At 44.2% G+C, this 23980-nt stretch overlaps 4 protein-coding genes across 7 annotated transcripts; 3 read left to right on the top strand and 1 right to left on the bottom strand.

Moving 5' to 3' along the window:
* The first annotated feature begins 343 nt into the window (after positions 1-343).
* On the top strand, positions 344-2950 carry LOC114450649 (cornifelin homolog A-like). Its single transcript, XM_028428885.1, has 4 exons — positions 344-496; positions 713-832; positions 1072-1226; positions 2055-2950. Exons 2-4 carry the CDS (start codon positions 727-729, stop codon positions 2166-2168), a joined length of 375 nt encoding a protein of 124 aa, XP_028284686.1. The 5' UTR covers positions 344-496; positions 713-726; the 3' UTR covers positions 2169-2950.
* Positions 2951-4455: 1505 nt separating this feature from the next.
* On the top strand, positions 4456-6712 carry ugt5g1 (UDP glucuronosyltransferase 5 family, polypeptide G1). The gene is made up of 2 exons (XM_028428878.1): positions 4456-4592; positions 5087-6712. The coding sequence occupies exons 1-2, from the start codon at positions 4584-4586 to the stop codon at positions 6677-6679; spliced, it is 1602 nt and encodes a 533-aa protein (XP_028284679.1). The 5' UTR covers positions 4456-4583; the 3' UTR covers positions 6680-6712.
* Positions 6713-7971: 1259 nt separating this feature from the next.
* On the top strand, positions 7972-10329 carry LOC114450647 (probable G-protein coupled receptor 132). Of its 2 annotated transcripts, XM_028428883.1 has the most exons (4): positions 7972-8614; positions 8712-9520; positions 9613-9759; positions 9894-10329. In XM_028428883.1, exons 2-4 carry the CDS (start codon positions 8940-8942, stop codon positions 9973-9975), a joined length of 810 nt encoding a protein of 269 aa, XP_028284684.1. In that variant the 5' UTR covers positions 7972-8614; positions 8712-8939; the 3' UTR covers positions 9976-10329. The 2 variants fall into 2 exon arrangements, with proteins under 2 accessions (XP_028284684.1, XP_028284683.1); XM_028428882.1 differs by having other exon boundaries at positions 7974-8614; positions 9613-10329.
* A 98-nt stretch (positions 10330-10427) lies between these two features.
* Positions 10428-13396, bottom strand: LOC114450646 (prostaglandin D2 receptor 2-like). 3 transcript variants are annotated; one of them, XR_003672111.1, is made up of 3 exons: positions 13338-13396; positions 11066-12405; positions 10428-10439 (listed from the first exon to the last, which is right to left on the bottom strand). XR_003672111.1 is itself a non-coding variant. In XM_028428879.1 (2 exons), the coding sequence occupies exon 2, from the start codon at positions 12334-12336 to the stop codon at positions 11212-11214; it is 1125 nt and encodes a 374-aa protein (XP_028284680.1). In that variant the 5' UTR covers positions 12337-12405; positions 13338-13396; the 3' UTR covers positions 10595-11211. The 3 variants fall into 3 exon arrangements, 2 of the variants coding, with proteins under 2 accessions (XP_028284680.1, XP_028284681.1); XM_028428879.1 differs by lacking the exon at positions 10428-10439 and having other exon boundaries at positions 10595-12405; XM_028428880.1 differs by lacking the exon at positions 10428-10439 and having other exon boundaries at positions 10595-12405; positions 13334-13395.
* Between the last annotated feature and the right edge of the window lie 10584 nt (positions 13397-23980).

A 23980-nucleotide genomic window follows, 5' to 3' on the forward strand; every position in this document is an offset into this window, starting at 1 on the left:
TACTGTTTTCTCCATTTTACTGTGTGTTATTATTCCACTTCCTTCTTCTATCTATTGAGCTGCTTGAGCATTTTGAGTGGGGTTGTGGTCCAAATATTATGTGCTGAACTCTAATAAAATATTAAATATTGCTAATCTGAAAACAATAGGCTGATGTGAATTGAAGGAAATGGTAGAACCAACAACATCTCAGTGAACCTGATGCTCAGAGTCACGTGTCAGTCCTTTGTTCTGAGAACTGACAAGTGCCAATTGAAATAATGAGGTCACTTTTTAGGCACATTGACGTCTGAAAGGGACGCATGAAAGACAGATAGAGCGATGTCTGATCTTCCGAGATCCAGACTGGAGGAACCAGTTGCTGGCATGCCTTCTCTGCTGCCCTGTCACGTTTACCACTCTCGTAGAAGGCGTATAAGAGGCCGAGCTGAGCTCCAACATCCGACTCTCAGGTGTCAGGCCGGATCGAACTCTGATCTCTACAGGTAACAACAAGGTAAGTTGACATTTCTGAGAGCAGCTGTGCAGCTGGCCAAAAGAATCAGGATTTACCTTTATCTTTATTTTATTAGCCTAATTTGTTATCTGAGGATTGCCTTAGGTTTTAGGTTTATTCCATTCAATCGATCAGTCTTCCACCATCCACTCCTGTCTCTGTCATAGCTCTCGTTCTGTCTTAACTGTGACCAGAAACTCTTGTTTATTTTGTCAGCCGAAGCTGAAGCCATGTCTGAAAAGGTTGTGAGCCAATCGCCGCGCCCCTTCATTATGACCACCACATCTAACGAATGGAGCTCAGGCATCTGCGATTGCTGCCAAGACCTGCCACAATGTAAGTAAAAGTGAACAGACTTTGGATGAGAAAACGGAGCTCAGGAATGCCACCACACAGCAGGCTGCAGGTCAGTGTGTGTGACAGCCCATGTGTTTTGGGCGTAGTGTGAAATCCTCAGACATCAAGTTTGACTTGTTTACAATGCACAACAGTTATGTGGGTATGCCTTTCAGCAACAAATGACATTTGACATGACTTCATTGACCCCAGCTGGAACTTTCATTGTCTCTTCCCAGGTTGCTTTGCCTTTTGGTGCTTTCCCTGCTTCGCATGTATGACAGCACGCAAGGCCGGGGAGTGTCTGTGTTTACCTCTGCTGGAGAGTTTCGGATGCATCCCCCCCATCACCCTGGCCCTCAGGGTGTCAATCCGCCAGCGATATGGCATTGAGGTACACACGCTTAACCAATGTGTGTGTGTGTAAATGAAATGCTTCCCATTTGCGTCAGTACTTAGTTAACCTGCATAAAAGTCTCTGTTGCCTTTACTGTTATCTGATTTCTGATCGTTCTCTAACCTGTCAAGGCTTTCGTCACAGACTGTTCCCAGACAACATCCAGCAATTCATGTGGCCCCGTCATTAAAGAGGGTTACAGAGCACTGCACGCCTTTGTTCCAGATTGTTTAGATAGACTCTGACAGTGATTAATAGCCAATGTTATGGAACTGTTATAGCTTTGTATTTGTTGTAAGTGTCTCTTATTAATGGAGGCTAGAGCTTTAAATTATACATTTGTGTGGCTGTTGCTGAATTGCTGGATGTATAAGTTCACATGTGGACACCCAACGACAACATGGATCCACTAGAGGTGCACTTGGAGGAGGCATTCATACATACACAGTGGAGAATGTCACTTGCTTTATTCTTTGAAAGACAAATAATCTGGGTCAGTAGCGTAGGACCTCTTCACTGGTTCCTGTGTAACAGGTCGTATGTGGACATGAGTCCTGCAAAGAGTGACTCTTGTTTTGATGATGAATATTTGTCTTCATTTCCACCTGTCACTCTGCATTGTGAATGATGAAGCATTGAAAGGTCAAGGTTAAAGTGACTGGTGCAACATAATCAACGTCCTGTACATTCGTTTAAACAGCCGAAAAACAAACAGATAGGAAAACTGCTGGCAGTTGGGAAAATATTCAGTAACCATTTTGTGTGTGTTTAGCCCACATACACATGCTGATATCAAAATAAAACTGAATGACTGTGTTTCCACAGGGAAGCATCTGCAAAGACTGTGTGTACACCTACTTCTGCGGGCCCTGCACCTGGTGTCAGATAGCAAGAGAGATCAAAACCAGGACCAGTCCCATCACCTTTGTGGCTGGTTGACGCAACCAAAGCGGCACCGCCGCCGGATGTTCAGACGCCACCCTCATCATCAGCGCTGTCATGCTATGTGGAATAATAAAGGGCTATTTTGACTGATTTAAAGCACGTCTGCTGCCCAGGAATGTCACTGAACAGCTGATTAAAAATCATTGTAGCATCGCTTTCTGACAGGAACAAGAGATAAGCATTACACATATTAATAACTAGTGAACAAGCCATTCAAGACATTACATGTTATTTCCTTTTTTACCTATAAGGCCAAATAAGTGCATTATTATTCATTAAATCTAATATAACTGTATTTATATGCAATAAAACTGTGTTTGAGGTGAGTGGAAACATCACAGCATGCAAACGGAATCTGTTAGCAGCTTTATTTTATAACATGTGTACAAGAAATTTCAACAGCTGCCCCTATCCGAGACACTTTATCAACACTAACTTCACACTTGTGTGCGATGCCTGCATAAATGTGCTCTGATTCATAGCAAACAGTTGTCACCAAGTGACAGTTCCCACCAGGCGTCTGACTGAATGCTGAGAACACTGTCATGAGGATTTAAATGAGCTGTATCATGACGCAGAACAATGGGAGGAAGGAAAGGGGTCCTGAGGCGGCAAGCTCCTCGGGAGCTTTGTTCGCATGTTTTGCTCGGAGGTCAGCTTTGAAAAGGTGCAATGAATGTGGAAAGACTCCCAGGAGAAAAATAGTGTTGGTTGTTTTTTATTTTCAGGCCCTTCCTTATTTGAGTAATCGCCATAGCAACGTATGTGGTCAGAAGGCAGCCGAGCAGCCCTGGTCTCCCTCTTGGACTGCGGCCTATTCTAATGAATGGAGCCATACATGTGTGGCTGCTTTGGATGTTTATTACAACTTCTGTCTGACATCTGAGTTTGATTTCCATATTAGGGATCATATATGAATACATCTTGTTAGATTAGGTGGGAAATTATAGCATTTTTTTTAATTTTATTAGAAAATTCTGGCTGTTGTTTTCAAGCCATTGTGCAAGAAATGACCTGTGGCTGCCTTCTGAGATAAGACCTGTTATCAGTGCAAACCCATCTGAACTCTGTTCCAGGCTGCAAACACCTGAGTGTTTCTTCTCCCCCCTGCTGGATGTGCTGACAGAGGTCTCACTCCATTTTTTTTCATGGCTGTTTCGATTTTGCATGTCTTCATTCAGGCTGACTGTTCCTACATACCCTCATCAGCTATGTATAGCCTATAGCTGTCACCTTTCAGATTTCAGAGTTTTTAGCTGCTCCTCAGATAAAGAATGTGCATTTTATTTTTAAGGCCTATGACATCATTGAAACTACAGCATGATAACGCACATTCTCACCAGAATATAAGATCTCATCTTCCAAATCGGTCCTGCCTCATCCTGCAGTCTGAAACATATAATGCATATTTGGGTCTACTTTTAGAGTCGGATACAAAAGATTTTTTTTATTCAACTTTTTTTAATCCAGGAATGTTATCCTATCTGCAGAGCATGTTCTGACCTGGTAGGAGGTCACAACATGCACACACATTCATTCCAATAGAGGGATCAACATGTCTGAAAGATATAAAGAGCAGCATTTAAAGATGTGTTATCTCAAAGGAAGCACTGGATTCTGTTAGGAGTGTGTAAAAAGCTTCAGACATAGGTCCTACTGTATGTCCTGCCCCCAGATGACAGCACTCTTATTTAAATATGAAAAGCTGTTGCAGGATGCCCTAAGAAACATGTGCTCGTTTAAAGCTTCCATAACATAAATGTGTTTATTCTTTGTGTTTGTGTTTACTTTAACCAAACATTCACTCTTCCCCCAGGTTAAATGTTCTTTGCAGCGTCATCAGCTGCATGCGAGCTGTTAGAGTTACCTCGAGCTGACTCCTGACCCCTAGTTCAGGTTTATGTAAGTCCACAGAGACAGAGGAGAGGAGGGGAAGGCTGTGTTTCACTGATATGGCTCTTAAACAGTAACTTGTGCTGTTATTGTAATCACCAATGCTCGCGTTATTTTCCCTCCCCTCTGTGACCTTGCTGCTTCCTTCTTCTCTCGTTCCGTGCCACTGCCGTCTCACAATTTCCAAATGATAAAAAAAATACAAAGATGAAGGTAACTTAAATGAAGCACACACAAAATACACACACACAGAAATGTGAATATTTGGCAAATACTACTACCAAAACCTAGCCGGAAGAAACCTTTGCTCTTTAACACAAAGTGCAGGCCTTAGTGAATTACCTCTAATCCACATAGTGGACTTTGACTGGTCAGGTCAAAAGTGTGGTGTGTAAAAGTTGTGAGGAAATGTGGGAGCCAGGTCTAACATTACATGAGCATATTTTCCATGACAGAAACAGGTCTCGCTTGGTCAAGACCAGGACCTAGTGCCAAGCTTCTGGATCTTAATACAGCATGAAGCAGGTGAGGCATTTGATAATACATTTATCTATGACAATGACTAACCATTGATAATGCAACTTTTATGTCATAATAGATCCATATAAGTGTAATAAACAAAATATGTAAACATTTCTAAAATAAGTTCACCAAAGGCTTCTGATTGTTATATGTTCACAGCAAACAGCAGCTAATTATCAGAGGAAGTTACTGTACAAGTAAAAGCTATAATCTGCACTGTATTGAAATAACAGATAGAAGACCAAGAACAAGTTAAAGTGCATCAGAATGAACTCTTTCCATCAGGTCAAAGGTGGTTTGACGTCCGCCATGTTTTTGTTGTTTTGTAACACATTAATGATGACTATGGTGATTGTGTTGTCACAGAGGTCTTTAGTAAACATTTTCTCTACATAGCAGTCAAAAGTGAGCATGCATTTCTGTCCTCTGTCCTTTCTGTCCTCTGTCCAGGCATACATAAAAACAGATAATATTTCTCTTATCTTGTTTCTTTCCAGGAAATTTCCAGCCTCTCCATGCCTATCTTTCTGACTGTGCTCTCATTGCTGCTCCTGGGGCCCACTTACAGTAGCAGCAGCAGGATCCTGGTGGTACCCGTGGATGGCAGCCACTGGCTCAACATGGAGGTGATCCTCCGAGAGCTGCACTCCAGAGGCCACGAGATGACCGTGTTGCGCTCTGCAAAGAGCTGGTACATCCCCAGCAACTCCAGCATCTACACATACATTGATGTGAAAATGTTGGAGGATGATACGGATAAGGACTACTACAATAAAATGCTACAAGAGGTGATGGAGTGCCGCAGGTCTTTTTCCTTTACACGCACCTTCTGCCAACAGCACTTAATCACATCCTTGCTGGCAAGGGGCCACGAGATCCTGGCCAGATCAGCTGCTCAAATGTTGGATGATGCAGTTTTTATGAAGAAGTTACAGGATGCAAAGTTTGATTTGATGCTGACAGACCCTGCTCTGACATTAGGAGTTCTGCTGGGTAGTTACCTGAAGCTGCCAATGGTTTTCAATGTGCGCTGGATTAACACCGGTGAGGGCCATTTCACCATAGCTCCCTCTCCTGTCTCCTATGTCCCTGTGTCTGGAAGTGAACTTAGTGATCAGATGGATTTCATGGAAAGGATCAAGAATATGTTACACTACTTCCATAGTGTTGTTGAACAGCACTTTATCATTAACCCTGCTTACTCAGACCTGCTGCGGCGGCACTTCCCTCCTGGAACTGACCTGCTGTCTTTGGAGCATGCAGCTGATATCTGGCTACTGAGAGCAGATTTTATCTTTGAGTTCCCTCGGCCCACCATGCCTAACGTTGTCTACATAGGGGGCTTCCAATGCAAGAAAGCCCAACCCCTCACTGCTGAGCTGGAAGCATTCATGCAGAGCTCTGGGGAGCATGGGGTGGTGGTCATGTCTCTGGGGACGTTTGTGTCTGCACTTCCTCGTGAGGCCACAGAGGCCATTGCGGCAGCTTTCGCTCAGCTCCCTCAGAAGGTGATTTGGCGATTTGTGGGTGAAAAGCCTTCAACGCTGGGAAACAATACAATGCTGGTGAAATGGCTGCCTCAGAACGATCTCCTGGGACACCCCAAGACTCGCGCTTTTGTTGCCCATGGAGGCACCAACAGCATGTATGAAGCCATTTACCATGGCGTCCCTGTCCTTGGCCTACCCCTCCTCTTTGACCAGTTTGACAATGCACTCCGGCTAAAGGCACGCGGTGCGGCTCGGGTGGTGGAAGCTGTATCACTGACCACAGAGGGTTTTCTGGAGGCCTTAAAGGACATCCTTGAGACTCCTTCTTATCATAATAACATACAGCATCTCTCCAAGCTACACCGAGACATACAAATGTCTCCAATGGACACTGCCATCTTTTGGATTGAGTATGTCATCAGGAACAAAGGAGCTCCCCACCTGCAGGCAGCAGGGTTCAGGCTGCCTTGGTATTCATACTTCTGCCTGGATGTGGCTGCTTTTATTGTGGCTCTAATTGGTATCTATGTTGGGGTGGTAATTTGGGTCTGTAGGAAACTCTGCTGCAGGAGGTCCAAGAGAAAGACAAAAGCAGACTGAGATTAACTTTGCATCAGATAGATAGATAGATAGATAGATAGATAGATAGATAGATAGATAGATAGATAGATTCACATCTACCTTATGTCACACCTTTGGTAAAATAAAGGTCTTAATCATCATGGAAATTGTTGTGCACTCTGTTGTGAAGAAACAGTCTATACATGCTTGGCCCTACTAGTGTGTTCACACAGACTGAAGACAAAATGTCCTCAGAGACTTTTGTCACCTTGCTGCTGAAAACCACAAACACATGTGGGAGTTCTCAGAAATGTTTTTACTGGTTTATGGCGCAATCTAAACATGTGTCGAGTGACTGACACATTTAGGGTCCTGGCTTATAGGAAAGATAAGAAGAAGAAGAAGAAAAAGAAGAAGAAGTATGGCTGATATCATGGAGGGTTTATCTACAACTACATTTTGGCTACATAAAGCATGAATACACACAGCCTCCACAGAGGCCCCATGTGATGATGCAAAATGTCCTGCAACAGTAGCACCAGTTACTTCATGTTTGTTGCTTTCACAATTTCCTCAAAGTGTATTATACTGTAGCATTATAGCTAAAATATAGTTTCTGTCCCTGTAGCACTCTGACAGGTTAATAGGAACAACCTAATTTGCGTTTCGCTCAGAAGTGTGGTGACTTTGTGAGTCAAAGCAGGATGAGACTACCAGTTTCAGCTTCCTGTGTGATCAGAAGAATTCTGTGCTAATGCCCAGCCTGACGAGGCTTGTTTCATGTCTCACAGCTTCAAAATCATCTTTCTATGAGAAACACAATATACATAACTCTCAGACATCATCAGATTCAATTCTGGCAGAAGCCGTGAACTTCCTGCGGATTGCAGGAACAACTTATCGTGTTGACTCTGTACTGAGACCTTCTCCAGCTACATTCCCTCCCTCCCCCCACCCTCAGCTGATTTGCTGTCCAGGCAGAATACAACTGATATGTCTCCTCTAACCACACTTAGCAAAAGTTTACACAGAGGCACAGCGACCTTTATGCAGAGCTCTGGAGAGTCCCGGGAGGCATTATAGTGTCTGGAGACCTTTCAGTTTATTATTATTTATTACTCTTGGATTATTTGATAAATCATCGATTTGACATATCAAAGGAAGCTCTGTGAGCAATTAGACCCTCCTCCCTTTGAAACCATGTGGTAAAAATATTGGCCAACACCTATTGTCTCAATATACCCATTCTTCACGCAAACAATTTCAATTGTGTAAGAGTTTTTTTTTCACCATGTGGTGCCTGAGAAAAGTTCCCCAAAGTTAAAGTTAACACTTTCACAGACCTAATTAAGGACTGTGTCTTGTTCTACAGTGTTTTATGTCTTGATTCGTCACCACATGTGACGTGCTTCTTCCTTTCCCTGGCCTTAATCACCACAATTAATTATCTAATCTCAATCAATGTGGAACAACAAGCCACTCTAACTCTCACACACACAAATTGAAACATGTATTTCACTCTAACCCTAAAACCATTTCTTAAACATCAGAGTCTGTGAGGTTTCCCATCAGCGGGACTTTATAACTAAATGCAGTATTTATAGTTGAAATGCTATTCAGCTGAAAACTTTATAGCAGAATCCTTAATGTGTTTAATGGATCGCTGCCAGCCGCCGTTAGTGGATGCTGTATATCAGTTCCTTCCCTCACATGACCCTGTCCATCCTTAATCATTGTGACTACTGCTGGAGTAAGAAGGAGGGAGGCACAGAAAAAGAGAGAGTGTATGTTTTTGTTCTGTGGCAGAAAGGCGTTCTCCTGCCTCAGGATGTTGCCTTTAAAGCTGAAGAAGTGGGTTTCCTGTGGAGGAAACGATCACAGAATGGACGAGGCTTGGTCGAGACAACGTGTTCCCAACATTTCTTGAGCACAGGTCAGCCAGATGCAGAGTAGGCAGCATGAGGCTTTGAGGGGGTGAGAGAGCACTTTGTATTATGGTGGTATTATGATGGTTTAGTTCTTCGTGCACTTGTTGTTGCTGAACCACATGTGCATGCTGTCTGTTTTGCAGGTGTTTGTTTTCATTGATGGATCCCAGATGCTTTAACAACTGGACAGCTGAAAGCGTTAAAACGGAGCCTGACCTTTTCCTCAGCAGAGTGGATTTATGAATATCACATAGTGGACAAATGGCAACTAGATGCATCAAACTGAGAGTGAGTGACTCATTGTTTTGTGAGTCAGCGTCTGATTAAGGTCAACTCTAGTGTCCCATGTCAGGTGCCTGACCAACAGAGACATGTCTAATGACAGCTGTAACCTCCCCCTGGACAAAGACACATTTGGCCTTACCTGTATCTATGGCGTCATCTTCTCTCTGGGTCTCCCCAGCAACCTGCTGTCTCTCTGGGGATTGTACCACCTGGGTCGCTCAGGCGGGGGAGGCTGCCAGCTGGTCTACATCCTCAATCTGTTGCTGTCTGACCTTCTCCAGCTGCTCACCCTTCCACTGTGGATTCTTTACCTCCAAGGGGGACACCGCTGGCCCTATGGCCAGCTTACCTGTGAGCTTGTTGGCTACGTGTTCTACGTAAATGTTTACGCCAGCGTCATGTTCCTGTGCCTGATAGCCATGGACCGCTGCCTTGCCATTGTGTATCCACTGGGCAGCCGAAGGGTCAGGACGGTCCGGGTGGCAGCAGTGTCAGGGGTGGCAGTGTGGACACTTACCTTCCTGTTCTGCCTGAGTGGGCTGCTGCCGTCTGTGTTTGACTCAGACAGACTGCTGTGTTTGGAGCAGTATCCTGTCAGTCCAAGATATGCTCACTTTAAGATCACCACAGTGGTTCTCGGCTTTCTGCTGCCATGTGCCATTCTGGGGTGAGCTCTAGGACCTCTGCAAGTATTTCTAAGGTATGTGTTTCTTGTCTTTAGGGGTATTAACAGGCTGATTTCTTGTCTTTATTCCTCAGCTACACTTCAGCCCACATCGGTGTGACTCTCCGACGTTCCCCTTCCCTCTCTGACCACGAACGGCACAAAATCGTAGGAATCCTCATCGTTATCACAGTCAACTTCTTTGCAGTCTTTGGACCCTACCACCTTGTAGGTGGATACAGGTTTGTGTCACTGCTGCAGACAAATGAGCCATGTGGATTGGAGCGTTCTATTTTCCTTGTCTATCGCCTGTGCTATGGCCTGACCAGTCTCAACACCTTACTGGATCCCCTTTTCTACATTTTCCTGTGCCCAGACGCTCGCCTGGAGCTGCAGAGGTCTCTGCCCTGTTTGGGAAGAGGGAAAAACACGCGCAAGAACATGACCCTCAGCATTAGAGGACACCACGACACAGAAAGGGAGAGTGAAATAAGACATAATCAGCTTTTGCCAATATAACTTTTGTTGCACATCTGACTTTTAGTATTTAGTCAAATTGTGACACCCAGTGGACAGTAATGTGGTAGGTGTTTGCACAGACATCAGAGTGTTGAAAGAGCTCTTTAAATTCCTTTTTTTTAATGTTCTTCACACAAAGCCTACACTACATGTGTAGGGTTTGTTGTCACAGCTGCACAGAAAATCCGTTTACAGACACAAAAAATGATCCTATCATCTGCTTACATAAGAATTCCACTTAGAAAGTCATCTTTTTCTGTTTACAATTAAAAGGCGTTCACAATCACATTTTTTCTCGTCAGTTATTTCAAAAATAGACTTGGTGTGAATGATTAAGGAAACGGGCATGTCTGTGGTTTAACACTTCAAAAGAACGTGTCATGCTGTAGGAATGCTTTACTTTCTTTTCATCCTTTTTTATTGTTCGGAAAATGTCATTGTATACTATTAAAATGTGATAATACAAATATATATATGTATATATATATATATATATATATATACACATATACATACATATATATGTATGTATATATATATATATATATATATATATATAAGCATGTTGAAAACATTCATTCAAGCAAAAAAATGTGCCAAAGGAGCAAGAACGTATCTGCAAAAATCTACACTGTCAGCACTTCCACCTGCTGATAGCATCTTGTGCATGGCAGCGCTTGCATCTGCAAGCTATAGCTCAAGTCGACTAAAAAGAACGTGTATGCTTTAATTATTTAATCAATACAAGAATATTTTTGTTAGTTTAGCACAGCCCACATAAAGCTTATATGATTATATAATGTATAAAACATAGCAGTAACAGCAGTGAAATACACTACACAAGCACTTCCTTGAGGACATTCTTTTCTGAAGGCACAAACGCTTGAAGCCTAGCAATGATAAAGATAATGAGTAAGAAATATTGATGAGGAATGGATCAGAATGTGGCATAATGAACACTTCCAGTAAATCTGACTGTCATCTTCTGGAAAGGAGGAAGTTTCAGTCTATGAACTGTAATTAAGTGACTGATTATGCATAAATAAGCAGAATTTTATTTTGACCCTGTTTACCTCAGACTAAGGTTATTGTCATGATTACAAACGGTATATCACATTGAGAAATTTTGAAATATCAGTGAATGGACTTTAACATTGTCAATATTACAGGATTTCTTACATGTTCTCGAGCACGGTTGGACAACTTTCATCCTGCTCCTCTGGTTTCAAAGTCGAAGTTATAGCAGAATTTTTCCGCTTCATCAAAAACTCTGAGTTGCTGATGGAGCTGCGAGCAGTGCTGCGGCGCCGCGCCGAATCCACCAGATCTTCAGCCAGAACGCTCTCCATCACAGCACCGAGAGAATGTCGGATCTTACTGCAGAGGTCAGGGCAGCTGAACACGTACAGAATGGGGTTGAGGACACTGTTCAGGAAGCCAATGGTTGCAGAAATTGGGAGGGCTTTGGTTGTAAATGCCTGCACTGAATGTGTACTGGGAGCCATCATTTCTATGACAATGAACAAGTGGTACGGAGCCCAGCAGAGCACAAAGGTCACTATGACGGCCACTACGAGCCGGACAAAGCGGAAGGGCCGTCGGCAGCCTCTGCGCGCCAGGCTGGAGTTCACGGACACATAGCTGAAGATGATGATTAGGAGAGGGATCAGGAAGGCTAGGAAGAGCTTCATGAGTGCCAAACCCTCCTTACGCTGCTTACATAAAGATTTCAGGTCACACCCACTTGGGAGGAATCGGGCGTAATTGTAGTAACATAGAATCCTGCCCTTGAAGGGGATGGTGTCACGGAATATGTAAAAGGGTATAGTGCAGATCACAGCCAAAGCCCAAATCCCCCCACATATCCTCCCAACTAGTTGGGTGTTCCTGTAGTTCTGGGCCCAGACAGGTTTCAGCACCACCATGCAGCGATCCAGAGAAATGGCAGCCAACAGAAAGCCGCTGACAAACATGTTGAGAAAGAAGATGGAGGAATGGATGCGACAGAAGGTTGTGCCTAAAGTCCAAGTGTCGCCGCGGGCCATGTAGAGGGTGAAGAAGGGCAAGGAGGCGGTGGCCAGCAGGTCAGAGGCTGCCAGGTTGAGGATCCAGATGCTGATGACAGAGCGACGGACATGGAAGCCCACAACCCCGAGGATGAGGAGGTTCTCCACAATGCCGATGGTAGAGACCATGCCATGGAGGGTGATGGTAAAAATATTCAAAGAACTTAGCTTGGCTGTAAAGTTAGATGTGTTAGAGGTGAAATTTCCTCCTTGATCAGATCGACAGGTCAACATCTTGGAAGGAAAAGGCTGAGATGTTGCAGTGACTGGCTGGGAAGTTAGACTTTTGCCTCAGACAGCGATCTAAAACAGAGATAAAAAAAAAAAAAACATGCAAAACAGGCAGATTAGTTTAAGCAGTTTAAAAGCTTCTCTTAAACTGCAAATACAAAGGGTGTCTTTTTGTCAGCTCTGGGTCAAAAAAAATATGGTTTATGCAGTGTTTATGGACAGATCAGTAATATGCATGTGATAAAATAAGCTATTACAAGGTGGAAAAACCCTTACAAATGCAAGTGTATAATTATCCACTTCTCAAGACAAGAGCCACCACCCTGACCATACAAACAGCTCTCTGCAGGTTGATGTCACAGATTGTGTGTCTATTGTTACTACAGTCTACAATGAGGTCATAAAACTATATATATTAGAAAACAACTGCAACTGACCAATAGCTTTCAAATCACATATTTGAGCAGACAGCATATAGATAGAGATTCCATAGCTGAATTGCTACATTCTGTCTGAAAGTGTTCATCACTGTTGCAGTCATGCTGCCGCTTATCTGTCATATTAGCCACATCCTCTACACACTTCTTTTCAGGGTCACTTTGCAACTAACCAATGTGATCTGATAATGTAGCACAATGTGCTGCTGTCTTATCTATCTACCTATCTCTACAACTCATGTGAGGAGTGTAGTAAGTGCTCACATAATTGCACATAAGTAACAAAACAATCATAGATGTGACATTTAAATACACAGTGATAAAAACCCCTTCAAACAAACATAATAATCAGACTTATAAAACAGTGCATTTCACTCTTGTTGCTTATACAAACTCATATACATATATATAAATGTACCTTAGGTTGGTAGAATTATTAATCAAAACAATTATTTTAAATTTGTGTATCATCTAACTCATGACTGACAGTTAAACTTAACTCTAACTTAATTCACCCTCAATGCAGCCATGCAGCTGTTTTCTGTGCAATAAAAATGACTTACTTACGTTCTCTGGTAGGTCTGATGAGATCTCTGTTACGTGCATGTGCCAGCACACAACACTAGTCTCAAGAGTGTCTAGTAATAGGAAGTATCAAACCTCAAAAGGAACCCAAAGTCTTCTCTGCAAAACAAGGGACTGAAAAAAATCAATAGTAAAAATCTGCATGGTTTGCTACTTTCTGCCAAAACAAGTGAGGTAATGAAGGTTGTCATGTATTGTTTTATGTACTGTACTAACACAAATTATATTTATTTATTTATTTGTTTGTTTTTTGCCTCTGCAATATAAGCACCATATGTAGAGTTTCTGTTACAGGCAGCCAGAGGTTACTATGTGAATCAAGGTAAACACAGCAATAAAAGAAAAACATTTATTATGTATGTTATTATAGTGCGTGTGTGTGTGTGTGTAAAAAGAACTTTTGACTCAATGTATTACTGTTAATCTGCTGATGCATTTTAGCGGAAGAAAACATTAAACTATTTCGACACCTTAAGTAGAATATGCAAAACATCTTAAAACTGCTTCATCCAAAAACACAGCTGAGCAAATAAAGCAGAAGTTACAACACAGGAGCACAAGTGTGGCTGCCACGTGTTCACACTTAAGAAGATTTACTCCCATCAGTCTTATGGTACAAGTGCCAAGAAATGATAGCTACTGCTATACTGCCTGCTTCTTTCTTGGGGTGTAAACCATCCTCAGGTAGTGACTGTGTTGTGTTCAAGGATTACAGTGACATCTGCTGGCCAGTGTAAGCTGTTCTAAAGCCGGCCTATTGTACTTATTATAGTGTGTTTGCTGTCCTTATTTTGACTTAATACTAAAGATGTTACAGTGAATTTGTTCACACAGTGTTTTTAAATTCAAGACGGGCACTTCTGCTTTTTTGTGTTATTGTGTTTAGGTGTGGAGAGTAAACACTGCAGGAGTGGAGGGTGTGCTGTGCTGTGTGTTTCTGCATTCTACTCAAACTGACACAGACACAGAGAAATGACACAGTCATGAAATCTGCAAGTCATTTTCTCACATTGCATTCACACGTCTCAGCTGCTGAACCTTATGATAAAGGGTAGGCTAAATGAGGCAATGTCAAGAATCATCAGTTTCAGTTTCCAAACTTTGCATGGCTGACCTTAAGTTCAGCCTTGAACACACATACCACAGTCCCAGCAGGAAATAGTTCACAGTCCAGCTTAGACTTTACTTTAATATTCAGTCGTTTCTTGCTGTATGCAGACTATTTAAATGTATAGTGCCCCCTGGTGGCTCAGGGGGCACTATACATACCCCAAAGCTGCATGTTCAGTCTCATCTGAAGAGAATTAGATTTATTAATTAGGTTTTAAAATCATTAAACTGTATATATTTTAAAATATATTTCTATTTTCAGCTTGTGCTGAAGGACTGCTGTTCGGTGGAGCTGCAGAACTACAAGTGTTCCTGCACAGCAGGTGATGCTATGGCATGCAATGCCCTGTGCAACCATGTGGCAGCCCTTTTGTACCAGACTGCTCATTACTGTCAACAGAAGATCAGGACTGTTCCTCCAACACACAGCTGCACAGAAACTGAGCAGAAATGGCACAAGCCAAGAACCTTGGTAACTATTTACTATTATTTACCCTGTTCATCAAAGTGTATAAACACATTGATAGACACACAACTGTAGCAGCAACTTTTGATGGTACTTTTTCTTTTTTGCCACATTTTCGTCCACGCCAGTCAGAGGTGGAAGCCTGAAAGTCCAAGAGTCAAACCCAGAGTAGCTCACCAAGCCAAACCCAGCACATCTCCAGGTAACATCTATCCCTTAACTTGTCACACACAATGCTGTACATAATTATGGAGTCAGATTCTCTTAAATTACTTAATAACTTTTTGTCAGCACAGCAATGCCATTATCATCAAACTATCTAAGATGGCAGCGCGTGTGCGTGCAGCGGCTCAGGGCTCTTGGCTTTTGTATGTTTTGTTTGTGTTTTTGTTGTTGTTACAGTCACCCGAAGCATTAGTTCAGTCCTGCTGTACTGAACTAATGCTTCGAGTTGACATTGGAAAAAACTGCCAACTTTTTGTAACTCCTGAGCTGCATTTTATACCACCAGGGATGCAACAGACCACCACAGCTCTCGCCATCCCCCCTCTATGGCCTAGGAGATGGAGGAGGCAACGTAAACAGAAGAGAGGTAAAAGGAGTGGCATGCGCGCTAGGTTACATGCTAACCCACACCAACCGGCTCTTCCCAGTCTCTTCCTCGCCAACGTAAGAGCACTGTATAACAAAATCAATCAATTGGTCGGTCACATGATCCATGATGTAGGTGTAGTTTTCCAGGAGGACTGACGAAGTGAACTGAGCCATGAGCATCCAGTGTGACGTCTGACTGCACACACCTCTAACAAGTTATAGCCGCTAGTTAACCAGACAACCGACAGCACTGCGCACTCACAGCTGTAGCAATTAGTGACCTATCAGCCAATCAGAAAATAGAACTTCTTGTTGCCAGGTGAGGGCTGAGATTTAGCTGCAAGCACACCATGCAGCAGACATTATGGCATATAGGACAAGCCAGGAGTGAGAGACAGGGAGCGAGTTTCCTTCTATATTGATCCCTTCCTTTGTGTTTCAGTCACTTAATTTGAACTGCTTGTGTGCTGATCAACACAAGCAGACAGATCAGCACAGATTCATGGTAAACTAAGTTACCTGTTTTGCAACTTTTTTGGAGGCTTTGAGTAATCTGTTTCTAATCTGTTTAATCTGATCTGTTCTGTGAAGTCTCTAAAATCTGACATTCCAGCTGATGGTCTCATTGGGGATAAGGTGAAACAGAAATGTGGTTTTTGGGGTCAAAGTCATGGTGGCACAGAGGTTAAAAAGTAACCAGATGTAAACATATTTTGTTCTAATAATTTGTTAGTGTAGCATAGCAAGTGGATTTAAAGAAGTTTTACATTTAGTTACAAATTAATTTACAACAGGACTAACAAAATGAACAAGGTGGTGTGGTGTGGCTCTGCTCCTGCTGGGAGAGAGTGAGAGTGGAGGAAGGGCTCCCTTATACCATCAGCAGATGACCAGGTGCAGCTGATCAGTAGAAGGTCCCTGTTGATTGGGTCTGAAACAAAGCAAACAAACGGACACCCCAGTGGACGTAACACAGCCTTATAGGCCTGGCAGGTACAGCAGTGCTTGACACAGTCCCAGACATCCCTCCTCCCTTTGGGCCACCAGGCCACCTCAAGGACTCTGAGCAAGGTCTTCAACCTCCATAGTTGTTCACTGAGTGGAGGATCATGGAAATACATCAAGAAGGATTTTATGAGGATCTTGGGCACCACCAGTTGGTACTTATCACCACCATCTCTCACAGGTGACCTCCAGTAAATAAGTCCTTGTATAGTAGCGAATCCCACCCTGTCAGGCCTACTGAGGGATGCATCTCCTTTGCTGACAACCTCAGGTTCTTTCTCCTGGGCCTCCCTTATTTCTGAGAGAGAGGTCGGCAGGTCTGCTGAGCTGCAGCTGGTCCTCACTGCAACACAGGCCAAGCAGGAGGGAGATAAAACTGCTGATCTGGACAGGGCGTCAGGCACTATGTTAGGAAGTCCTTTCCTGAATCCACCGGGTGAGCCTAGAGGAGGTTTTTGGGCAATTAAAGGCCCAGGTCACGGTCAGTGAATATAGTGAATTTAACCCCTTCTAAATAATGCCTCCATTTTTCAACAGCCCAAACCACTGCAAGGCACTCTTCTTCACACTCTCTTAAAGGTGGAATAATTATGTTCTGCTGCTCTCAGAACTCTAGAAGCAAAAGCAATCGCTTTCTCCCTACCCCCAGTAGTCTGAACCAGCACAGCCCCCAGTCCCACATCGCTGGCGTCAGTGTGGACCTCAAAAGGCAATAAATAATCTGGTTACATGAGGACAGGAGCCTTCACCAGTGATTCTTTCAGATGCTCGAAACCTTCCTGGCACTCTTTCGACCACGCCCATTCTATCCCTTTACGCGTCAGGCTGTTCAGGGGTGCTGCCAGATCTGCAAAATGATCAATGAATTTGTGATACCACCCAACCATCCCTAGGAAACACTGCAGGGACTTGATGTTGGTAGGTGGGGGATAGGCTGTCACTGCCAGCGTCTTCTCTGGGTCAACCTTAACTCCTTTTCCCGAGATAATTTGGCCCAGGAATTTCAGTTCCTGGAAGAAGTGACATTTCTTCAGGTTGAGGGTCAGGTTGGCCAGGTGGAGCTTGTGTAGCACTGCATTTAGGTCCTTCTGGTGCTGCTCAGGTGTTGGGGAGAACACAATAAAATCATCAATATAAACAAAGCAGATTTTGCCTCTCAGCTCCCCCAGGCCCCTCTCAATGAGCCTCTGAAAAGTCGCTCCAGTGTTTTTCAGCCCAAAGGGCATAAAGGTGAACTGAAACAGGCCATCAGGGGTGATGACAGCAGTTTTGGGCTTACTGCCTTCATCCACAGACTTTAGATCAAGGGTGCTAAACACAGCAGCTCCATGCATTGATTCTAGTAGGTCATGAATGAGTGGCATGGGGTATGCGTCAGGATGGGTTTTCGCATTTAGCCGGCGATAGTTCACACAGAACCTTATGGACCCATCAGGCTTGGTGACCAGGACGACCAGCGCTCCCCAGGCAGACTGTAAGGGTTCAATGATTCCTCTAATATTTTTGCCACATGATCTGCTATGATTTTTCTTTTATGAGGGGACACTCTATAGGTCTTACAGCAGACTGGTGGTAAAGATCCTATGTTCTTCCACTGTGGTCTTACCCAGTTTTCCTGAACAGACACTAGGCCATGCACGGAGCAGCCCAGCTACCTCTGGTTGGTGGATGTAGTGAGGGTGGTGTCATCATTACCTCACCAGGCTGAGACAGAAAAGGATTGAAGGTATAACCCCTGGGCCCTTTCACACCATATGTCTTGTTGAGAATGGTGGAGGTTTTACTCATAAAGTTCAAACCAAGAACAGGGCTCTAGACTAACTTTTTGCACTGGTTGCACCGGTGCGCCTAACCTTTTTTTCTTGGGTGCACCGGCACAAAAGTTAGGTGCACCGCATCACACATCACACAGCAGTTTGTTTTTTAATTGCTGTCCATATATTTTATCGATCAGGCCTTAACTTGACACCTATCCTAACGCAGAAGTTCTTTTCATCTTCTCTCATCATCTGCAGCTACATCTACTGTTTACCTGACGGCCTCGCAGGGCTGTAGCCAAAGTTTTAGAAATACTGAGGTCCAAAAATTGATCTCTAGGAAATATGAACGGGCTTAATAATAACATATCATCCTAAACTGACTTTGGACCTTGTTTAATGAACACAGGTAAATACAAATAAATACATGTACCGATAGTACTCATTCAAATTATGGACAAACCAGCCAACAGGTCTGCCTGTCAGAAATCCATAATGAAGATTCAAAGTTACAGCACTCTTCAGTTCCCTGTTTGCTTTCTCTCTGTATTTTCTGGCTGTTGCTCCTCACTTATCTATTTGGCAATGGGAATTAAAAATGATTAAAATCATATACACCTTTATTTATTTAATAGTTGTGATTGAGATATATATTTTGTTTTCTTCAACACATTTCTAATGCAGCTACAGTATCTCTTCTCTCATCTTCCTCACCTCTTCCTCTCTTCCTCTCTGTCTCCTCTCTTTCTAAAGCTGAGCTCCAGCTGACAGACTTTTCATTCTGTTACAGTTTTAGCTGTATGCAGACATCATACTGGCAGACAATGCTCTACTATAGCAGGATAATAACAATACTGTTTAAATGGGCGTTCATCATGTAACCATGTACTATAACTCCTTAAACCAGTTGACTGCTGTCAGTCAGTGACTCAGCCTTCATGGATGAACCTCACAGGTCAGATAACACTGCTGTTCTGTTATAATGCTACGAGCACGTCACGCCCCTTCCCTGAACATGACCAGCTCGTTATCATCCGTCATTCAGGTCAACAGCAAATTAGCAAAACCTGCATAGTAGCAACAAATCCTGCTCCTCCGCTGTATGTTCACTTAAACTGCAGTTTCTGCAGCGAAACGTCTTTAATACCTGTCTGTCTGTGTGTGTGCGCGCTGCAGTGAGAAGGTCGTATGAGTTCTGCACACACGTTTTAAAAAGTCCGGGCCGAAAATAACTTTGTTCATATCTCTCTGTTCTCGTGGAGTATGGAACAAGCTTTATCACACAGCATCAGCTCTTGTCCGCGTTCTTCTCTGAATGTTCGGTCTCAGCTGACCGCAGCAGACACGTTTTCAAAGACACACACACGGAGGTCCCGCCCTTCACCGTCTCTGATTTAGACCACAATATGGGCCCGATGTGTGTCTGTTGCTGGAGACTTTTGAGAGTCGCGGAGAACGTATCTCCCTCTTACAGCTGGTCGTACCAGTGCGACCTCTGATATTTTTTGGTTGCACCTTTGAGAAATTAGGTCGCATGTGCACTCTAGAGCCCTGAAGAATGATAGGGAAAGCCAGGTTATCATCAGCCATAACATACATTTCAATTGAATACATCATTCCATGCCAGTCATAGAGCAGCTGGACCCTTCGCACAGCGCAATGTGTTTTTCCATCCGCCAGGGCAAAGTTTTGGTTCTGGCAGGCCTTAAGGTGTTCCCCCTCTCGTGCTACCTCCAGCCATTGACTTGACCATTGACGCACGAGGAAGTAGGTACTTCCTGTGTCAATGACAGCACAGTGCTGTCTCCCTCTCACTGTGATGGGGACCTGTAGCAAGGACAGTGGCAGCTTTTTCTCCTGCTGGACAATGGTCACCACATCAGCAGGTTTTTTTTAGCAGAACTCCTCTCCTGAGGCCTCTTTATCCCCTTCTCTTTTGCCTTCTGCTGATCTACTTTTCCCCAGTACTCTTTTGTGGACATACAATCCTTCTTCACCAGGGTGGCCACCTTCACCAGTTGATCTACGGTGGTGACTGTGCCTCTAAGACACCCAGCGATCCGAGGATTGCAATGGTCCAGGATTTTCCTCACCAGCTCGGCCTCACAGATTTCAGGCTTCCATCTTAAGCAAAGGTGTAACAGTTCACCAATTTTTTAAAATCAGGAAAACGCCACAACGCACTATTCTCACGGGCGGGTCTTATTCTGCTGCTGCTGGTTTATCTATTAATAAAAAACCGCCAGGGTAGGTCTTTTTCCCCAAAGGTTCTCCCCTGTAACCCCCAGAGTTTAGTGCAACCCAATCAGTTCCCAAATATCCATCCATCCATCCATCTTCCACCGCTTATCCGGGGCCGGGTCGCGGGGGCAGCAGTCTAAGCAGGGACACCCAGACTTCCCTCTCACCAGACACTTCCTCCAGCTCCTCTGGGGGAATCCCGAGGCGTTCCCAGGCCAGATTGACCAGTAAATCGAGAGCTTCGCCTTCCGGCTCAGCTCCTTCTTCACCACAACAGACCGGTACAGCGACCGCATTACTGCGGAAGCTGCACCGATCCGGCTGTCAATCTCCCGTTCCATTTTTCCCTCACTCGTGAACGAGACCCCGAGATACACAAACTCCTCCACTTGGGGCAGGAGCTCTCCTCCCACCCAGAGAGGACAAACTACCTTTTTCCGGTCGAGAACCATGGCCAGCCGCTCCCAGCCGCTTCACACTCGGCTGCAAACCGCCCCAGTGCACACTGGAGGTCCCGGCTCGATGAAGCCAACAGGACAACATCATCTGCAAAAAGCAGAGATGAAATCCTATGGTTCCCGAACCAGATCCCCTCTGGTCCCTCGCTGCGCCTAGAAATTCTGTCCATAAAAATTATGAACAGAACCGGTGACAAAGGGCAGCCCTGCCGGAGTCCAACATGCACTGGGAACAGGTCTGACTTACTGCCGGCAATGCGAACCAAACTCCTGCTCCGGCCATACAGGGACCTAACAGCCCTCAGCAGAGGGCCACGAGGGCCAGAGAACGGTCCAAATGAACCCGTGTCCCTCCGTGAGGACTAGAGCAGCAGTTCCTCGGTGAGACGTCGCTCCATTAAAAAGGAATAAAACGCGATCTCACCAAACTCCAGTCGTTCAGGTAAAATCCTTTTTAGTCCTGGGGTAATCCACTGTCTTTAGTACATCCACAATGTCCGTAGATTCCACTTAGATCGCGGTAAATCCTGCCAGGGAAAAGGTCCTCTCGTCCACCTGTGTCTTCCGTGTGTCCCCTGTGTCCCCTCCGTGACACATTTAAATGTTCCGCACAGGGATCCCACCCCTCCGCAGCATAGATTGGCCAGTGACAAATATACATACATGACATTCATACATGATCAGAAATAATAATCTCTTTTCTCTCATTTCTAACAGCCATGTAAAAAGGTGATTATGAGGCAACCTTTACACTGCGGGTGATAAGCCGTGGTGAGTTTTTGGGTGGTGAGTGTAGGGTCAGAGACAGACTGGACCAGCTCCTGACAGAGGACATCATTCGTCTGGGCCACTTCAATATCCTGCAAAGAAGTAGGAAGATTGGACCAAGGTGTTTTAGCCACGGCTACCGCCACGCTTCCACTTTCTGGCGATACGACAGGCATAGGTGCACGGGATAAGGCATCAGGCACTATGTTGGCGTAGCCTTTTTTATAATGGACTCGGAAGGAGAATGCCTGAAGCCGCAGCGTCCATCTGGTCAGCCGGGATGATGCTTTGGGACAGTTGAATGCCCAAGCCAGGGCACTATGGTCTGTGAAGACATCAAAGGTGTCACCTTTGACCAGGTAATGTCTCCACTTTTCCACAGCCCAGACGACTGTGAGGCATTCCTTTTCTGATGTTGAGTACCGGAGTTCAGGTCCCTGGAGGGCTCTTGATGCATAGGCTATGACCCAATCCACACCATCCACAGACTGTTTCAGGACTGCTCCTAAGCCTATGTCACTGGCATCACAGTGGACCTGAAACCCCAGGTTTAGTTTTGGCTGAACGAGCACAGGCGATGATTGGAGCAAGGTTTTTAGATACTGGAAGGCCTCCTCACACTCCACCGACCACGCCCATGACACGCCCTTCTTTTTGAGGTTGTTGAGTGGAGCTGCTATGTCTGCTAGCAGGAACTTATGGTACCAGCCAACCATCCCCAAGAATCTCTGCAGGCTTTTGATGTCAGTGGGAACTGGATAGGCTGTGATGGCACTGACCTTGGCTGGGTCCACCTCCACCCCTTGGCAGTCACGACGTGCCCAAGGAACGTGAGTTCAGGCCTGAAGAGATGGCATTTTTTTACATTCAGTGTTAGTCTGGCTTGGTGGAGCTTCTGAAACACTGCGTCGAGGTCCTGCAGATGCTGCTGCTGTGTCTCAGAGAAAACGATGATGTCGTCGATGTACACAAAACAGATGTTTGCCCAAGACCCTTTCCATCAGACGCTGAAAGGTGGCGCCAGCGTTGTGCAGACCGAATGGCATCACCTTAAACTGGAACAGTCCTTGATGGGTGATCATGGCTGTCTTCTTTTTGCTGTTTTCTCCCATAGCTACCTGCCAATAGCCACTCTGGAGATCCAAGGTGCTGAAGTACTTGGCCCCCTGCATAGACTCCAGAATTTCATGCACAGGTGGCATTGGGTAAGCGCCATGGTGCGTCTTTGCATTAAGCCCCCTATAGTCCACACAGAAGCGGAGCGACCCATCCTTCTTTGGGACTAAGACCACCGGAGATGCCCAAGCAGATGAGGATGGCTCGATCACACCAGAGGCGAGCATCTCATCAGCGTAGATTGGCCGGTGACAAATATACATACATGACATTCATACATGATCAGAAATAATAATCTCTTTTCTCTCATTTCTAACAGCCATGTAAAAAGGTGATTATGAGGCAACCTTTACAAAGGGCCATATCATATCATATGCAAATATATATAAATAAATATATATATATATATAAATCATATGCAAAGTCTCTGTGCTTCTGTGAATAAAAATAAATCCAGTTTGGACATTTTTTTTGATCTATTGACAGATAAAATGCATACAATGTAAGATGATAAAACATTTAGCCTTTCATTTAGCAGATTATTGTTTTATTCCCTTACTGACGTTATTTTATCTAACAATACTAACCTGATGCTCTCTCCCACTCCCACAGGTTTAACACCCTGCAATATTTACCAATTTACCAAACCAATCTATTCAAATATTCATAACTAAAATCAAAAGATAGTGGAACACAAGCAGTACAAGCCCACATGACGTCTTGGCTGGGATGAACAGGGTAAATAATAGTAAATAGTTACCATGGTTCTTGGCTTGTGCCATTTCTGCTCAGTGTCTGTGCAGCTGTGTGTTGGAAGAACAGTACTGATCTTCTGTTGACAGTAATGAGCAGTCTGGTACAAAAGGGCTGCCACATGGTTGCACATGGTATTGCATGCCATAGCATCACCTGATGTGCAGGAACACTTGTAGTTCTGCAGCTCCACAGGACAGCAGTCCTTCAGCACAAGCTGAAAGTAGAAATATATGTTAAAATATATACAGTTTAATGATTTTAAAACACATGTTTTAGTAGGTTTTAAACTTCTTCAAAGAGTTCCTTTACTGACACTAATCAGTTTGTTTACAATGTATCCAATATATAATATAT

The sequence above is a fragment of the Parambassis ranga genome, chromosome 18 (assembly GCF_900634625.1).
Source record: "Parambassis ranga chromosome 18, fParRan2.1, whole genome shotgun sequence".
Lineage (NCBI taxonomy): Eukaryota > Metazoa > Chordata > Actinopteri > Ambassidae > Parambassis > Parambassis ranga.